Raw genomic sequence first — 16,186 nt, forward strand, 5'->3', positions numbered from 1 at the left:
TAACACATTCCTTTCCTTCCTTCCGTGATGAGATCTCCTGTCCATAATTGAGGAGAACATCAACTAGCATTCATAAGTATTTATAATTCATTCCTGGGAAGGTACATTCCCCAACTAATTTCATCAACAGCTCCGGTGGACTTCATTAACAAACTGCCCCTTTGTGCAGTGCCTATAAAAGTAGTGTGATGGCCCCATTCAAATTGTACACGTTTACGGGATCCAAAGTGCTGTTCCCTTGAGGTTTGCCTTAAGCCTCTTGCTCTCCTGGCTGAGAACGCTGGCGTTTGAAGCTACTCTCTTCCCCTGTGGACTGGACTACTCTTTAGGATAGGTAGATATACTTTGGCCTCCCTCATTCTATTCCAACTTCTGACTAGCTTCCTAGGACTCTGTGTGTGTGTAACCATTCTTGCTATTTACCCTGTGTGTATGTGCATGCATTTTCCTCCTTCAATAAAAGTTTGTTCTTTGAATTTGCTATAATTGGAAGGGACCCCATAAAAATTGGTGGAAAAGATCCCGTAGTTACCGACCTCTCGCTTAACCATCTTCCTTGCTTGCTAATTTCCCTCCCACAATTCTCTTACTCGCAAGGAGACCAATTCAGGTAACATTTGTGGTTCACAAACTGGTGGTTCGTCAGAGCCCATTTCTGACAAACTGTGACGAATTTTAGGCTGGTTTGTTTAGTTTGTTTTTTGGTTCATCACTGCAGACAGCCTGGCATTGATCAATCAGTTTCCTAGGCAATTGGAGACGGGCTTTCTGCAGTAGAGGTGTGCACCCCACTGCTAAAAAAAAGCTGTGGTTTGAAAGCAGCAACACTTCTCTTGCAAGAAGCCTCGATACAGTTTCAGGCTTTCAGGGCTTTGCAATTCACATCACACTTCTAAAAAAAAACTTTGAGCAGGCATAGTAACATTGCAATATTGGAACCCTCCCCCCCCCGTATTTGCTGATTGGGCTGTCCCCTGCCCACTGGAGAGGCAATTGGTGGCAGAGTTCTGGGGGGTAACATGTACCTTTCATGCTTGTTCTACTCTCATTTATTTTTTTTAAAGCCAAGCCAGAAAACGGTCAAAATGCTGCTACTTCATTCTCTCCAGGCAGCTTTCTTGCCACTTGTTTCCTAGGGGCTGTGCAAAAAAGGAAACACAGCCATTTAATCCTTTTCTGGCTTTTAAAGCCAGGAGGAATGTGCAGTAACATTACAATGTTACTATTTTACAATGTTACAACTTTACAACCCATTCTTGCCTTTGAAAAAAAAGAGATTGTGTGCATACCTCAAAGAAGGAAAAGCAGCCATTTAACCCTTTCCTGGATTTTAAAGCCAGCAGGGAATAAGCAGCAACATTAGGAATAGTTCCTCGCTTTGAAAAAGAGTGCTTGCATACCCAGGAGGAAGGAAGCAAACAGGGAAGCAGCCTTATGACCCTTACTTCACTTTAGTTCCCAGGGGAAAGGAGAGCAGCGGACGTTTGAAAGCAGCTGCGCAAGAAAAGTGTTGCTGCTTTCAAATGCCAGCAGCTTTTTTCAGCTGATGGGGGATCTCATCAGCTGAAAAGTGGCGGTGTTCAAAAGGGGCAAACTGGAAGCACACACCCCTATTCTGCAGACGTTCTGCTGCCACGGCAGTGGCATTTTCACAAACCAGTTCACGAACTGGGGCAAGTTTGTGGTGGTTCATGGTTTGTGAAACACAACGAACCATGATCCACCCAGTTCGGCATTTTCCCAGTTCGTGCCCATCTCTAATTAAAACACATCAAATACATATGATACTGGCTACATTGTCCTTTTCCACGTACAGAAATAAACTGGTCTGCTAAACATCTTTATTCACTGTCTGTCCTTATTTCCTTGCTCTTTTCGCAGACAGATCCACATAAAGCATTCATTGCTAATCAAGTCAACCGCAGGCCAACACTGACATTTTATGCAATTTCACAGAAGGTGTACACATTTCAGTCTAAACTGATATTCTAACAGAATGACTGAGTTGACTAAGACATTTGAGCTTTCTACAGAGAATCTCTTAAGCATCCATTGTGCAATTTTAATCATATGTTATGTGTAATATTTATATTCATTTTTTGGAATGCTAAAATAGCATTAGTTCCCACAAGTCTCAGCAGCACCCACAACTGTTTCTTGCAAGCAAATTGCAAAAACATAGTTATTTTCTCTCATTCCTTGGAAAGATTGAACTTATTTTTTCCTCATCTTTTAAACACTTTTTAAAAATTTTACTTCATTTATACTCCGTCTTTCTTTCCAATGGGTATCCAACGTGGTTTACATAATTCTCCTTTTGTCCTTTATATCCTTACTACAACCCTGTGAGGTAGGTTAGGCTGAGAGTGTGTGACTGGCCCAAGATCACTCAGTGAGCTTTCATGGCAGAGGGGGGAATTGAGCTCAGGTTTCCCAAATCCCAGTCCAACACCAGAACTATTATACCAAATTTTCAACCCCCACCCTGGCAGGAGAGTAGTTTTCACTGTTGGCAGAGCTCACGAATTCATTTTCAATGAATTTACTGCAACAGGAGTTTTGCAAAAGACTCACTACAGACCATTAATGCAACAGAAAAGCCTTCAGAGCACAAGCACTAACACATACTGACATAGAACAGAGAGAGAAAAACAACAAGAGGTAGGTTGAATTGCAAGAGAAAACATTCAACCCTAAACACTAGAGAATGCTCCACAGCTCCCCCTAGGGCACAAATGGACTAAACTACCTTTTCAGCAGTATTTAGCAGGCTCTTAGAAGGCTGTTGCTTCTCCAGCATTCAATCCATTGTTGGATGAGGAAACCCTGTAACATGCTGGACTAAATTCCCTGAGAAAACCCAATTCCTTTTCCCTGCAAAGTAAAAACTGGTAATAACTAATAGTGCCTGTGGTGGGAGACTGTAACATTTCACAGAACCCTTGGGGATGACAGCAGAACCCAAGTGTTTAATGGAACCTTGACTGTAATGGGCCCATGGCTTAGTGGAAGAGCATCTACTTCGTATGCAAATGATTCCAGGTTCAATTCCCAGTTTCTCCAGTTAAAGGATCAAATAAGTACTGATTTGAAAGATCTCTACTTGAGAGCTCCTGCCAGTCAGAGTAGACAAGACTCAGCAGCTTCATGTGTTCAAAACTTCTGTTCTAGCAACTTCATCTTACCACCAATGCTACCCAAAAGTAAAAAGTTCTTCTCTTCACTTTGCAGGCCATTATAATAAGTCTCACAACATTATGATTGTATATATAGTTAATAGAACATCCATGGACACTAAGTTTCCCACATTTATCTTCGTTCCTGCAGCTCCTTCCAACCCATGATAAGAGTAATACGATGGAAGAGCTGTGAAGGGGATGGAAGTGAGAAGGAACAAATCACCACTCCCTTCAGTGAAACTGTTTGCAGTAGAAGGGGGAGTGATTTAACTTTCTTGTCCCTCCTCACTGCAGCCCAATGACCTATGCATCTATTTCTCCATAGAGTATGCCTCCCGGGGTAAGAAGAGATTTTAGAAAGGCAAGGGAACACAGGAAACCTCCAAAAGCAAAGAGGCTGGGTACAAGCCACACAATTAATGTTCCAAAAGAGCAGAAGCCAAAAGACTATTGTGATTTGTGACACTATTCCTGTTAGCTCTAGAGACAAAAATTGCTTTTCAGGATAGCAATTTACCTCACTAGATGTGGCTAATGTTAGGTACTCATTATGATCAAACATTATGATCAAACATTATGATCAAAGCATGTTCTATCTGTGAGAACAAACAGTTTTTCTTCAGTTCACAAGGTCACCAAAATTGTTAATTTGCCCTGACTCTCATATGGTCCCAGAGACCTCACAGTTCAAACTTTACAAAAAATCATCCATAATAAGCCTTTGCTGAAAACGTATTTGACAAAAAGTCCTCTGTTCATTTGCAAGATTAGCAATATATTTAATTGAAACCAAAACATGATTCTTCATAAAAAAACTGTCTTTTTCTTCAATTTTTGTTTAAAGATTTCAACATAACACTACCCACTAAAAATTGAACAGCTCACGTAATAAGTCATGGCCTGGCCAGTTCAATACAGTGGCCTGTTATAGTCAGCCTTGCCTGGTAAATTGAGCATAAATATTTGTATACCTGAAGGGCAGGCTGGGGTCAAGAGAACAAAAGAGCCTATGGTCTCACTTTCAGGTTCAAAGGTTACTCAGGCACATTCAAGTGAAGTTCAGTAGTCAAAAACCAAAGGAAGACTAAAATGCTTGTTCATTTAAAAAAAATAATGAAAAGGATACCCAGCTGTATGAAGTGTAAATTTACAGAACACTTTCATCTAAGATTAGATAGGACCAAAAAAATTCACTTGAATTACTCTATAATCCAATGTACTATATTGGTTGAACCACCTTTTCTGATGGTGAAAAGGAAAGCAGGGGTCCCATTTGATCACCCCAAAGGGCTATTATGGGATAATGGTTTCTTCATGGAAAAAGTCACGTGGGACTAGACTTGTAATAAGGAGACGAATGGGATGGGAATTGCATGAAAAAGCCAGCTGGGTCCAACCTCAAGTTTGTAATTTTTAAAAGAAAATTATTTATTTAATTTTTTTGCATCATGGAGGCAGAAATCCTCTCAGAATTGGCTTAGGGTTTTACAGGCTGGTCTGTGAGTTGGCCCTACAATTTGTATGTTACATTTTCTTATATAAGCAGATAATGGAACGTCAGTAAGAGCCCTTCAGGAGGACATATTTGGTACGCTGCCCAGATAGTTATCTGTGAAACATTCAGACACACAAGGAATTTGCAGGAAATATTCTGATCCTTGTTGAATCTACAAGAGAAGAGAGCACCCAAAGCCCAGTCTTTTGCTATACTAAGCAAGAATCAAAGTTACAAAGAAGGATGGGAGGAGGAAATGGAGGAAGGTCTAAAAATTAATTCCCAAATGTGGTCATGATGACTCTACAAGACATGATGTCCATCCTGTCTACATCCTGGAGATTACTCTGGACCCTTGCACCATTTCATTGTTTCTTCCATGTTTCCTTATGCCCCAGCACAGCTTATTCCCCTCTGAGCAGACATTAGGTAACTGATAGCAATGAATGAAGAACTAGTCTATCTATACAGGTGTGCCTGGGCACCAGGTAGGTGGGATCCCGTGTGCATCCTAGTACATGTATGGATGCTTGTTTACTCTTACAGACTCACACTCCAAGTCCAGTGTAGCCTCTCGTCAGACCGCTGGCCTAGGATGCATTTGTTGCAATACTCCCGAGTTAGAACACTCAACAACACTAACACTGTTATAAACGTAAAATACACAGTTGCAATTAGCAATACATAGGCAAGCCAGCAAGCATTATCTTTGTTTTCTAGGGCTTTCTGGTCAATACTGCACTGAATCCTCAAGGTATTCATTTCAGAAGAATAACAGTGTTTGTATGGCTTGTTGTGCTAATTAGGTTACCAAGATACTAACTACCAAACAATTTAGAGATGCTATTCTGGAGGTTTAAGACATTCATCCAATGTTTTCAGAGCTGGGTCACTCAACCTGTGCAAAAAGTAAGGTTGCTGGGTTCTCTTTCTCTAGAAATGGAGACGGGATTGCTGAAGCAAAAGACAGAAAATGCATTAATCCACACATAATTTATTTTCTGTGTGGAACGTTTTCTGATATACAGCTCTTAGTCATACAAATACTGTACATACATTTTGTCTAGGCATATCCAATGCTCTAGTACTGTGTAAGCTAAGCAAGCAGAGAACAGATCCTCCTGGATGGAAGACTTCTGGGAACCCTCTATAAGCACTCTGAGATTTCCAAGGTAGAATATTAAAGTATGTATCTCTGTATGAATAAGTAAATATTTTTATTCTTCTCTTCAAAGACAAATCCCAAGATTATTTTAGCAAACTAAGAAGTCCCATAGATAACTACTGGAGACAATTCCTTGAGATCTCCATCTTTTCTTTGAGGCTAATTATTCTGGAATAAATACTCTCTAGTTCCATTCATATATATTATTAAAACAAAAATAACTGTTCTACAGTGCAGCTTTATTCTAGTGAAGTTTTTCAAGGTACATTTCATTACCTCATTATTAGCTTCTATAGGCCTTTTCTTCGGTTCTCCTATGTCCAGGTAGCTGAAAACCACAAAAAAAGAGCGTAAGTAACTTAAACTAAACTTGCTTTCATTATGAGACTTACTTGTATTCAGTTTGGAAATCTACAGAGTGAACTGCAAGTAATCGCCCATATGTTTCCAACTTGATGAGCTCATTTACAACTAGGATTGCTAACTGCGGGTTAGGATATTCCTGGAGATGGCGGGGTGGAGCCTGGGGAAGGCAGGATTTGGTGAGGAGAGGGATGCCAGCAGGGTGTAATGTCATAGAGTCCAACATCCAAAGTAGCCATTTTCTCCAAAGATACTGATCTCTATAGTTTGGGGATCTGCTGAAGTTCTAGGAGACCTCAACCCTATTTACAATTATGAAAAAGAAACAATAGCCTAAACTGTTAGTAGTAGTCAGGTATATATTAACTTGAGCCATGAGGGGAAAAAGGATATACATTAATGAACAAACAAACAATCAGGATGTGTGCGCGCGCGCATGCACACACATATATATACACATACATATTTATACACACGTGTGTATGGCTAGATGGCCATCTGACAGCAATGTTTATTCTGTGAACCTAGGCAGATCATGAGAGGGAGGGCAGGAAGGGTTACATCAGTGCTTAGTTCTTACATGCCCAGGGTAAAGGCCAATCACCACTTTGGGTGATTGTGTGTGAGGGGAGGTATTTGAATTTCCTGCATTGTGCAGATGCCCCTAGAGGTACCTTCCAACTTATGATATAGAATCATTTTATTTTTATATATGTGTGTGTATATGTGTGTGTATTTTGTGTGTATATATATGTATGTGTGTATATATGTATGTGTGTATGTATACACATATATGTGTGTGTGTGTGTGTGTGTGTGTGTGTGTGTGTGTGTATGTGTGTGTGTGTATAAATATAGATATATACAGAGAGAGAGAGAGAATTGCAAAATATACCATATTTTCTCCATATTGTTTCAGGCAAAGACATCATTTTGCTTTGCCTTATATAAGTATTTATCAGAAGACATTCCAGAAAAAAATGCATTCTTGCTTTGTAAACTTGGAAGGCAAATAGACCTATGCTGACATAATGCCAAGACATGCCAGCATAACTCAGAGATACACTGGCATATCTAGAAATGTGTCATGCCATGATGGTGCCATTGAAATGTCAGGTCAGTGTGACCCTAGCGCTGGTGTAGAAGTGGGTTGCATCAGCAGTGTGTTGGGGTAGCCATAGTGCTCGTTCAGTATCCTATGCTTCTCCCTACTCCCAGCACAAAACAATGTGAGCAATAACCCTAGAGTAACTGGGAAAAAATCCCAAAAAAGTCATGGAGAATGAAAATACAATTGCCTCCAGCCTCAGCCGTTATGCAACTTATGATACCACCAACTAAGGACCACACTACACGTGAAGGATTCCCTAGTTTTAAATCTGTGTCTACTGACTCCATTTTTAATTGATTTGCAGTTTTTTAACATAGAGCTGCAAGGCCCCCTCCAGAACAGTTGCTCAGTGGGGCAGCCTAGTCTTGCGGACTTGTTTTCCTCCTGCTCTCTCCTTTCCTCCAGCTAGGAGGAAGACTGGCAACCTGGCTGGCAAGTCCTGTTGCTTCTCCATGCTGTTAACTACACCCACCAAACATTTTTAAGGCACAAGAGACTGCTGGGCTCTTCACTGTACCTGGGGGGTGTCACTTGGCAATTCTCACTATGTACAAAAATGAACAGATTTTGTTGAGCTGTCTTGTATTTCTTTCTTTTGAAAAGAAGGGTCGAACTGTTCCTCAGGAATAGTGTAGAGTGATTCATGAGCACTTAACCCTCGAAGGGGGGAGTCCACTGTGAAAGCACACAAATGAAAACATGGATTCTGCCCAGTTTACAGACCCTACACAGGGTCCTGTAAATGCTGACAGTGATGGGTTCAGGGAACTTTCCAAACTGGAAGGAGACAGGATGTTGGGGGTGGGACTAGATGCCTCCAGTTCTTTGTGTCCACAGAAGCCCAGTGCGTCTGCCCTGCTCTCCCTCTCTGTGGCTCCTCTGCAAAGAAGTGCTGCCAAAGCCAGTCCAAGCCTTCCCCTCTCTGCATGTGGATTCAATGCTAGCCTGAGCAAGGGGGGAGAGGCAGGCAGTGCTGGATCAGGTTGCTGCCTTCATCCTGCATCTTCCTCAGCAAGATGGCCAATCAGCGAGCATACTCAAGTAGGGCTACCCCACTGTGTGTCTGTTCTGGAGGAGGTCCTTGCAGCTTTGTGTTAAAAAAGACAAACTACAACTCAATTTAAAATGGTACGGGTTTAAAACTTAGGAACCAGTCACTTGTAGCATGGCTACAACCATATCTCTGCTATGTACTATATAAATTATAGTCAGGAGGACACCTGTATCTCAGAGGACAAGATGAATAGCGTGTGGCTACATCTCTCTGGTCTCATGTCAGGCACACTTATTTATTTATAATATATATATACATTTAATATTTATACAAGATAAAATTGTAAATAAAATAAATTAAAAAATAACAACCTTCAAAAACCAGCCAATAAAACCAAGAAGCATAAAACATTTGGCAGCCTACACCGGGGCTTGACAAATTCCATCTGCCTGCACACCATAGCACTTAGAAATTCCATTGTGGCACATAGGAAACGTTTTGCACCATCTCACAATGAACTGGGTGACTGATACTAACTGGGAATTGCAAAGGTGTTCGGAGAAAGAACAAGAATGCCTCGTCCAGTTGAGCTGTGGACCCAAGTAGGATCGAGCCCATGTGGCATTTTTCAATTTCCCATTTGAGGCTGTCAAATGACAGCAGTGGCCCCATATCAAACCAAAGGATGCTGTCACATCTTGTTTGGCCCACTGCACTCATGTAGCATATACCCAATGAGTATGTACTGACTCAACTAACTGCCCAAGAGAAGCATCTCACCAAGAGGGAGGGGGAGCTGAGACAACTGCAAGAGTACCGTGTGCATACCTTTGGAGTCCAGTTGTTTTTTCAGCTACTGTAGAGCATTAGTCATTACTATCCTTGTATCTCTTTTGGGTCTTTGTTTCCAACAGGGGCAAAGCCCAGGATGAACTCCATTCAAAGTTCAGTGCTAACCATCTGCTGAGCCTACAAGACAGTCAACAGCTGCAGTGAGCAGTGTGCACCTACCTGCTCTGCTGCAGGGCTGCCCAAGACTCTTGTTCTAGCGCAGCTCTTGCACCAATGCAAGCTGCTTCATTTACCAGCACTGTTGAGCCTCTCATAGACATGTGGTGATAGTGGCAGTTCCACCCATGATCTGTCTATACAGCTTGCAAAGGTAAAGTAACCTGGCTGGAACAAAAAGCTGGGCAGCCTTGCTTCTATGCCTGATGTCCATCAATAAATGTGTGGTTTATTTCTCAGGTTTGGTCTCTGTTTCGACTGGGATTTGGTAGACAGGGATTGTTTCGAACCCTCCTCCACACACACAATCCTGATTGCCCTCTTCAATATGAAACACACACTGGGTAGAGGATGAAGATGTCCTCTACTGCCTGCATAGTTGTATTTTAGCAAGGAGTAGGCTTTGAGGTTTGCACAATGCCCCAAATGATTGCTACTGTCTTCTAAGCCTTGTGGCCTAGCAAACAGGAATGGGGTGCAAGGGCTGCTGAGATGAATAGGGGTATGCAGCAATAAGGAGCCCTCTGAATGCAGCAGTGAGATGATGCATGGAGATTGCAAACAAAATTACTGGTGTGTGGAGGGTGCTTTACCCCTTTGAGCTTTTGAAATGACAGGAAGTTTTTCTATGTATGACTGTTTGTTCCCTTGTTAACCTGGAGTCCTGGCAAAAGGCTCGGGCTATTAAGCCTCCAGCTGCAACCCTGAAACTCTGTGGGGAAGAGGTCTTGGGTGTTCTATTGGGGTTGTCTTTACCAAGTGAACTGGGAAGACATATGGGCAATGTGATCGTAGCAGTCATGACTCCTTACCAGTATGTCTGCTGGATGAAAGGAAATATAGTTGAAGGAGGAAACTTGGTCCCACTTTGGCAATGCTCCCAGGAGTGTCCCAGGGCGCCTACTGTTCAGTGCCATGGTCCACTCTACATTGGGGAGAGGATTCTTCACTATGTTTCATGACCTTTTTTGTTGTTCTGTATATGATTGGCAGTAGGATGCCATGAAAAGAAGAGGCTGCACCTGTGTGCACTGACATAGGGCCAAGCTACAAGTGACGACTGACACTTGCCTGGCAAGTGAACAGACATGTATTCCTCCCTGTTCACTTGCCATTCACTTGCGCTCCACTTGATCAAGTGGTGCGCAAGTGAATGGCAAGTGAACAGGGAGGAATACACTCGAGTCTGTTCACTTGCCAGGCAAGTGTCAGTCATCACTTGTAGCTTGGCCCATAGTGCTTCCACCTCTGGCTGCCACAGGGGGCATCATTGGTATGCAGCCGTACGATGGGTTATAGTGGGGTGCTATGGAATCCACTGCAATTATTATACTCTCTGCACTGTGGATTATTTTTGTACATATTTCCCCTCCAATGAGTGAGCATAGAATAACAACTAGCAGCATTCCACCAGCAAGGCAATGCACCAGTACCTCGGTTTAGGACTGGGCTGCAAAACTTGCAATGCCCATTGCCATTACTTCATTAGCAGGCTAAAACTTGGGAGGGAGTGTCAGCATGATGGAGGGAGCTCACCAACTTTCCTAACTATGAACTAAATGCATAGTTGCACCAGTAGAATATTTATTGCAATTAGAGATCCCCAGACAGCGGAGAGCCTTCGTCCTTGCCAGATGGCAAGCCCTCCCTACAGTGGAACTAGAGGGGCATCACAGGAAGATCCCATGGAAAGAGAGAATATGCCCTTGTGGAAGAGGAAAAGTGGAAACAATAGAGTATATACTACTCCACTGCACTCTCCATGAATTAAACCCTTAAAAGTACATATCCCCCCCCCAACTTGAAAGTCTTCCTGGCTACTCAAGCCAAGCTCATGTGAAAATGCTGCTTATGGGCGTAAACAGTAACCGCAAAATTGTGCGCGGTTGTTTGTAAAGCCTGGTAAATATCTGAGATATAAAATATATCAGTGGCTAATTTATATCAAGCTACTTCTTATGGGGGATATAAACCAATGGGCATAATTTTAAATATTTTCTTACTATTATGTTACAACTACTTGTTTTTAATTCATCTTCATGTAAATATTTCTCTTCAGTTTTTAACCTGTAGTTGCAGACTATCAATTGATAGCAAATGAATTGCCTGTTTTTAAGTTATGCTGGTCAAATGACCATAATAAATAATATATTTATTATTATATATTATAATCATATATTAATAAATAATATATATTTGTGCACACACCTCATCTCCTTTGCTCCATATTGGCTTTTGGGAACTCTTAGAGAATGGAAGGGGAAGGTGGGGAAAGAACTGCCTCTATGAGGGCCTTCTGCTTGTGATTCATAGTATCCCACCCAAAAGTATTAGGCTAATGTGATTTCTAAATCTGCTTGCTAAATTCTGTTTGCATAATTTGGTAGTCTTTTCTTTAATGCAGAATTTGGAAATCTGGCACAAATTTCTCTAGTCATTTGTTAAATTAAAAAATGAAGTGCTGACAAGAATGTGAGTTGAAGAGAACAGCAATTATCCTTGAACAAAACCACTGGAAGTTGGAAAAGGTCAGGGAACCTAACTTCTGGCTCTATTTTATTAGCATTCATCAGAATACAAGCACATCTTCAAGTTTTCCTTCTAATTATGAGGACCATTTGTTTTTTTTAAAATAACTTACATTTCCTAAATTCCTCAGTTCCTAATAATTTGTTCATTAAAGACTAATTTCTGTTTTATTGAATAATAAACAAACCCTGTGCAGAATCCCAGATCCTTTTTTTTCTTTTTTATGCCTCCTCACAGAGTTTTCAGGGCAAGAGACTAGATCCTTTAGTAACATTTTAAACCGATAACAAAACAGAAAGTGGGAATGGCATCGGGGTATATAGCTACACAACAAAATTATGATTTTATTACCAGATGAGGTGTCTCACAGAGAATCTTAGAAATCGTAGTTTACTGAGGCTGCTGAGAAACCTAGAGATCTTCAGGCTCTTTCACAAAACAAAAGTTTGCCTGGGGAGAATGACTGTTTAACCATTTTAAGTCTGTATAGAACAGCAGGATTTGAGTTCAGTGTTGGTCTCTAAGGTGCCACTGGACTCATATCCTGCAGTTCTACTGCAGACCAACATGGCTACCCATCTTTTAAAAGTCCCTGTAGACGAACCTTAAGAGCCTTGAGCATTCCAGTGCTACATAAGCCAATTCTCTGTTTTCTGATTGCATCTTTTTATCAGTTATCAAGTACAACAAATCTTAGATACATAAACGCGTCATGAGGGTAATCAAGAAAAAGTCGCCAGAAAGCTCAGCTCATATTTACTTAATTAACATTAGGAAAGAGAGTGTTCTTCAACCAACCCCTCTTTCTGTTCCAGAATAAAAGCTTTATTGAAGAGATGAAGATGAGAGGATTTCAGGAAGAATATCCTCCATGGACTGGGGAACAGGGAAGATAAAGTATAAGGACCTTCCAAAGAACCTTCAAGTTGTTAATAAACCTGAATTTTCTCTTACATTTCTTAGTTATAAAGCAGATGTATATCAATAACTAATTTTGAGGCATTTGAACACTGCAGTGCAATTATCATAGCACTGAATTTTCAGATTATTTTGGATTCTTTCAATAAGTTACTACTCACTTGAGTTTTTTGAAAGCCTCCCTGCCACCAGCAACATAGTGCTCTCCATTCTGGATTTCATTCAGTTGTCGGATGCGGTGCCCACCACGAGGAGTGTAGATATTCCGCACAGCTCCAAAAGGGGCATTCACTCCTCCTGTCACCTCTTTCAGAAAGACATCAAAACTAGACACCTTCTTCTCATGAATGACCACTCGGCGCCCTGGGAAGTATGGATCTCCATTGCGATACACCATCACGCTCTTCACTACAGGTTGCGACAAACATGTTGGCTTGGCATTAGGACTACTCATAGTTGTGCTTCTCCCTCTCTTCTGGTTCCTGTTTCTACTGGAGTCTGTGAGATGCACACCTGTTGATTCAACGAGAATGGTTATTGCCCACTGTGTCTCTTCTGCAGATGTGTTCAAATTTCTATTTACGATACATAAACTGAATGTACATACAGCAAGACTGGCATACTGCAGCTACCACCAATGGTATCTCTCTGTATTAAGAACCAAAGAGATTCTTATGGTCTCCCTAAGGTTTCAATTTCAGTACAGCATAAAGAGTAACCTCTGCTAGGCAACCAGTTCTTACCACTCTCTAGAGAATTGTACAGCCATAAGTGTATTTTTCTATACTCTCATACAAACTACAGATATAAAGCTGAAAAGGTGACTAAGCAGATATAAATTTGCCACCTCCCAGTACCACAGCACTCCAGTTAGTGGAACTAGGCAACATTCCCAACCCCCACCTTGGTATCTTTCCTCTTCTCCCTTTTCATGGAATTTACTCCTCAATTTCTCCTTCATTTTCTCCATCCTCAAAATCAACCAACTGAGGAGGTCAGAAAAGCCTAATGTGAACCCACCCCAGTCAGAGATGATAGGATAATGGGAAAAGGAGGGAATATTACCAAGTATTAGCATAATATAATGCTTATTCAGAAAGCTGAAAATGAAAAATCATGGAAGACAGTAAGGTTGCAACATATGCTAAGCAATTATAGTCTTTTACAGTTACTTTTATTTGCCGCATGACAGCCTGAAATTATACCAGAAAAAGGAATATGGCACAGAATTATGGGATTCAGCAGTACTTTTCTATCTTGTTTTTGTCCTGTTCCCTGCTAAAACAGCTGTGCTAGTAAACTGGACTGTACCACTTCAGACTGCGAGTAAAGATGTCATGTTTAAATGATCCCCTACATCAAAAATCTCTTTGCATGCAGAAAACTAGCACACCATGGGGAAAAGATTCTAACCTAGCCTGTGATAAGTTTTCTATTTTCAGGGATGCGTCCCTTTCGCCATATGCAGTCTAAAAGTGGTATATTCAGCCACTTAAAGATGCTACACCTCATTCTTTTGCAAGTGTGGATCCATCAGGAACATTACCACTTCATTCTGTTACATTTCACTCTTTCACATACCTGCCTTTCAACATACAGGCACAGTTGCATGCAGGCACACACAGAGGGATTCATTTCTACAACAGGGCCAAATTCACACATACCATTTAAAGCCCTTTCAGTGCTGCTGGCACCATGTTTCTTAAGGAACTGGTAGTCATGAAGGTAGATTTACCATCACAGTTCAGCCATCCTATACATTACAATGTGCATGTGATCAGTTTAAGAAGCATCAGGGCTCAAACCCACCAAGGAGCCATGTGTTTTGGCTTGGTAGCTCCATAGCCTACTTGGAAGCCACAGTGACTAACTGCAGTGATGACTTACTTTGTATATTTGCAGAAGCATTCTCATCACATTACCATTTCATGTTATCCAGCCTTGTCACTGAAAAAGAAGCTGGATGTTGGTTCAGATGCAGAATAAAAGCTAAGTGTCCTACAGACATTTCCATGCTTTGTCTTCATAACATACATGCATTCCTTCTTCACTTCTCCAGGAGTATCAGCCCTTAGGTTGCTGCTACATGTACCTCCAAACAGGAACCCTCTTGACCAAGAAGCATCTGTGCTTTTTCTTTCCATCCAATGGCTCTTAGGAAATTCAATTTTGCACCCCTCAACATCTTCCACAAGGCTTTTGGCACTTTCCCATGAACACCATTCAGGAAGTCTCAGCCATACACCTAGTTTACTGTACTGGTCCCAAATAATTAGGGAATTTTCATTTTTCACCCAGCACACTAAAAGCCCCTGTAAGCTTCTCCCCTCCTGTCTGTGACCACATGACATTGTGATCAAGTTTTAAAATGATTGCTTATTCTAGTAAGTTTTACGTCCACATTACAGAAATGGAGAAAAGAGAACTGCACCTGAGCACAGCAAAGTCCAAATTCTTCGTCTCACTCTGGATATGACAGTATCTCTCTCCACCCAGCACTGGCTCAGTTTTGAGCACCATGAGCTTCAACACAGGGCTGTAGGCTGGTTTTGCTGCTCCTGCCACTACAGAACACCTGTTTCATTCTCCACTCTGGGTCTCCCAAGGATAGGAAATGAGGGAAGTGCCGACAACTGGCAGTTTGTTCTCTGCTGCCTGCTGCTCAGGGGACTTCTGCTCCCAGGGGAGGAGAATGCTATTATTTCCCCCACACACACCCTGCTGTTTCCATAGCAACATGCATATCTCAAGAGCAAGGGGAGCATTGCAAAAGAATGCAAGAAAATACAGACTCCAAATCTTGTCACTTCTAGGAGCAGCCATAGGTGGAAAGGAACATTTGTTGATGCTTGAGGCAGCTTAAAGGCAGCATTTCCCAAATGTTATCAGGGAATCATGACAAGTTTAATAGGACATGGAGGGGGGGTGGCTTGAAAAACAAATGATACCACAAATCTATCTATTACTAACCTTAACCTAGGCATAATTAATCTGTAATGGATACCTGATGGGTCTGTCTGTGCTTGTTAAAATGTAGGAGAGATTTCTGAATACAGAGAGAGAGGATGGCAGTTGCAGAACCCTCAAGGCTCTCAAATTCTAAAATAGACTCACTGTCCTCAACTGTCATCTATACTTTTGAGAAGACTGGATCACAATTTGCAGTGGTTATGATAGCCTGCAAATTATGACAGTCTGCAAACCCTAGAGTACTTACTCCATTAGGCACCATTGTTAGACAAGATTTTGTTAGCTGTCATACCCCTTTTCCTTATTGAAAGGGCAGCTTATGAATATAAAATATCATAACCCCCTTCCTCATGTGCCATAAGCACAAAACACTGCCTGGCCAGGCAGAACAGATGCCAACCTCGGCTGGAGTTGGAAAATTACCAGATGATGAGTCAGGCTGCCTCTCCATGTCC

The 16,186-nt window shown here is 41.5% G+C and overlaps 1 protein-coding gene across 2 annotated transcripts in view; it reads right to left on the reverse strand.

Moving 5' to 3' along the window:
• The window catches only part of DCDC2 (doublecortin domain containing 2), a 76,648-nt gene extending 61,402 nt beyond the window's left edge, over positions 1-15,246 (reverse strand). For both annotated transcript variants that reach the window (XM_054984353.1, XM_054984352.1), the window contains exons 1-3: positions 15,193-15,246; positions 12,923-13,274; positions 6,116-6,167 (exon numbers count right to left, since the gene is read on the reverse strand). In XM_054984353.1, coding sequence (XP_054840328.1) covers positions 6,116-6,167; positions 12,923-13,215 — 345 coding nt within the window. In that variant the 5' untranslated portion in view covers positions 13,216-13,274; positions 15,193-15,246. The remainder of the gene's footprint in view (positions 1-6,115; positions 6,168-12,922; positions 13,275-15,192) is intronic.
• Positions 15,247-16,186: the final 940 nt, after the last annotated feature.

Source organism: Eublepharis macularius, chromosome 7 (assembly GCF_028583425.1).
Source record: "Eublepharis macularius isolate TG4126 chromosome 7, MPM_Emac_v1.0, whole genome shotgun sequence".
Lineage (NCBI taxonomy): Eukaryota > Metazoa > Chordata > Lepidosauria > Squamata > Eublepharidae > Eublepharis > Eublepharis macularius.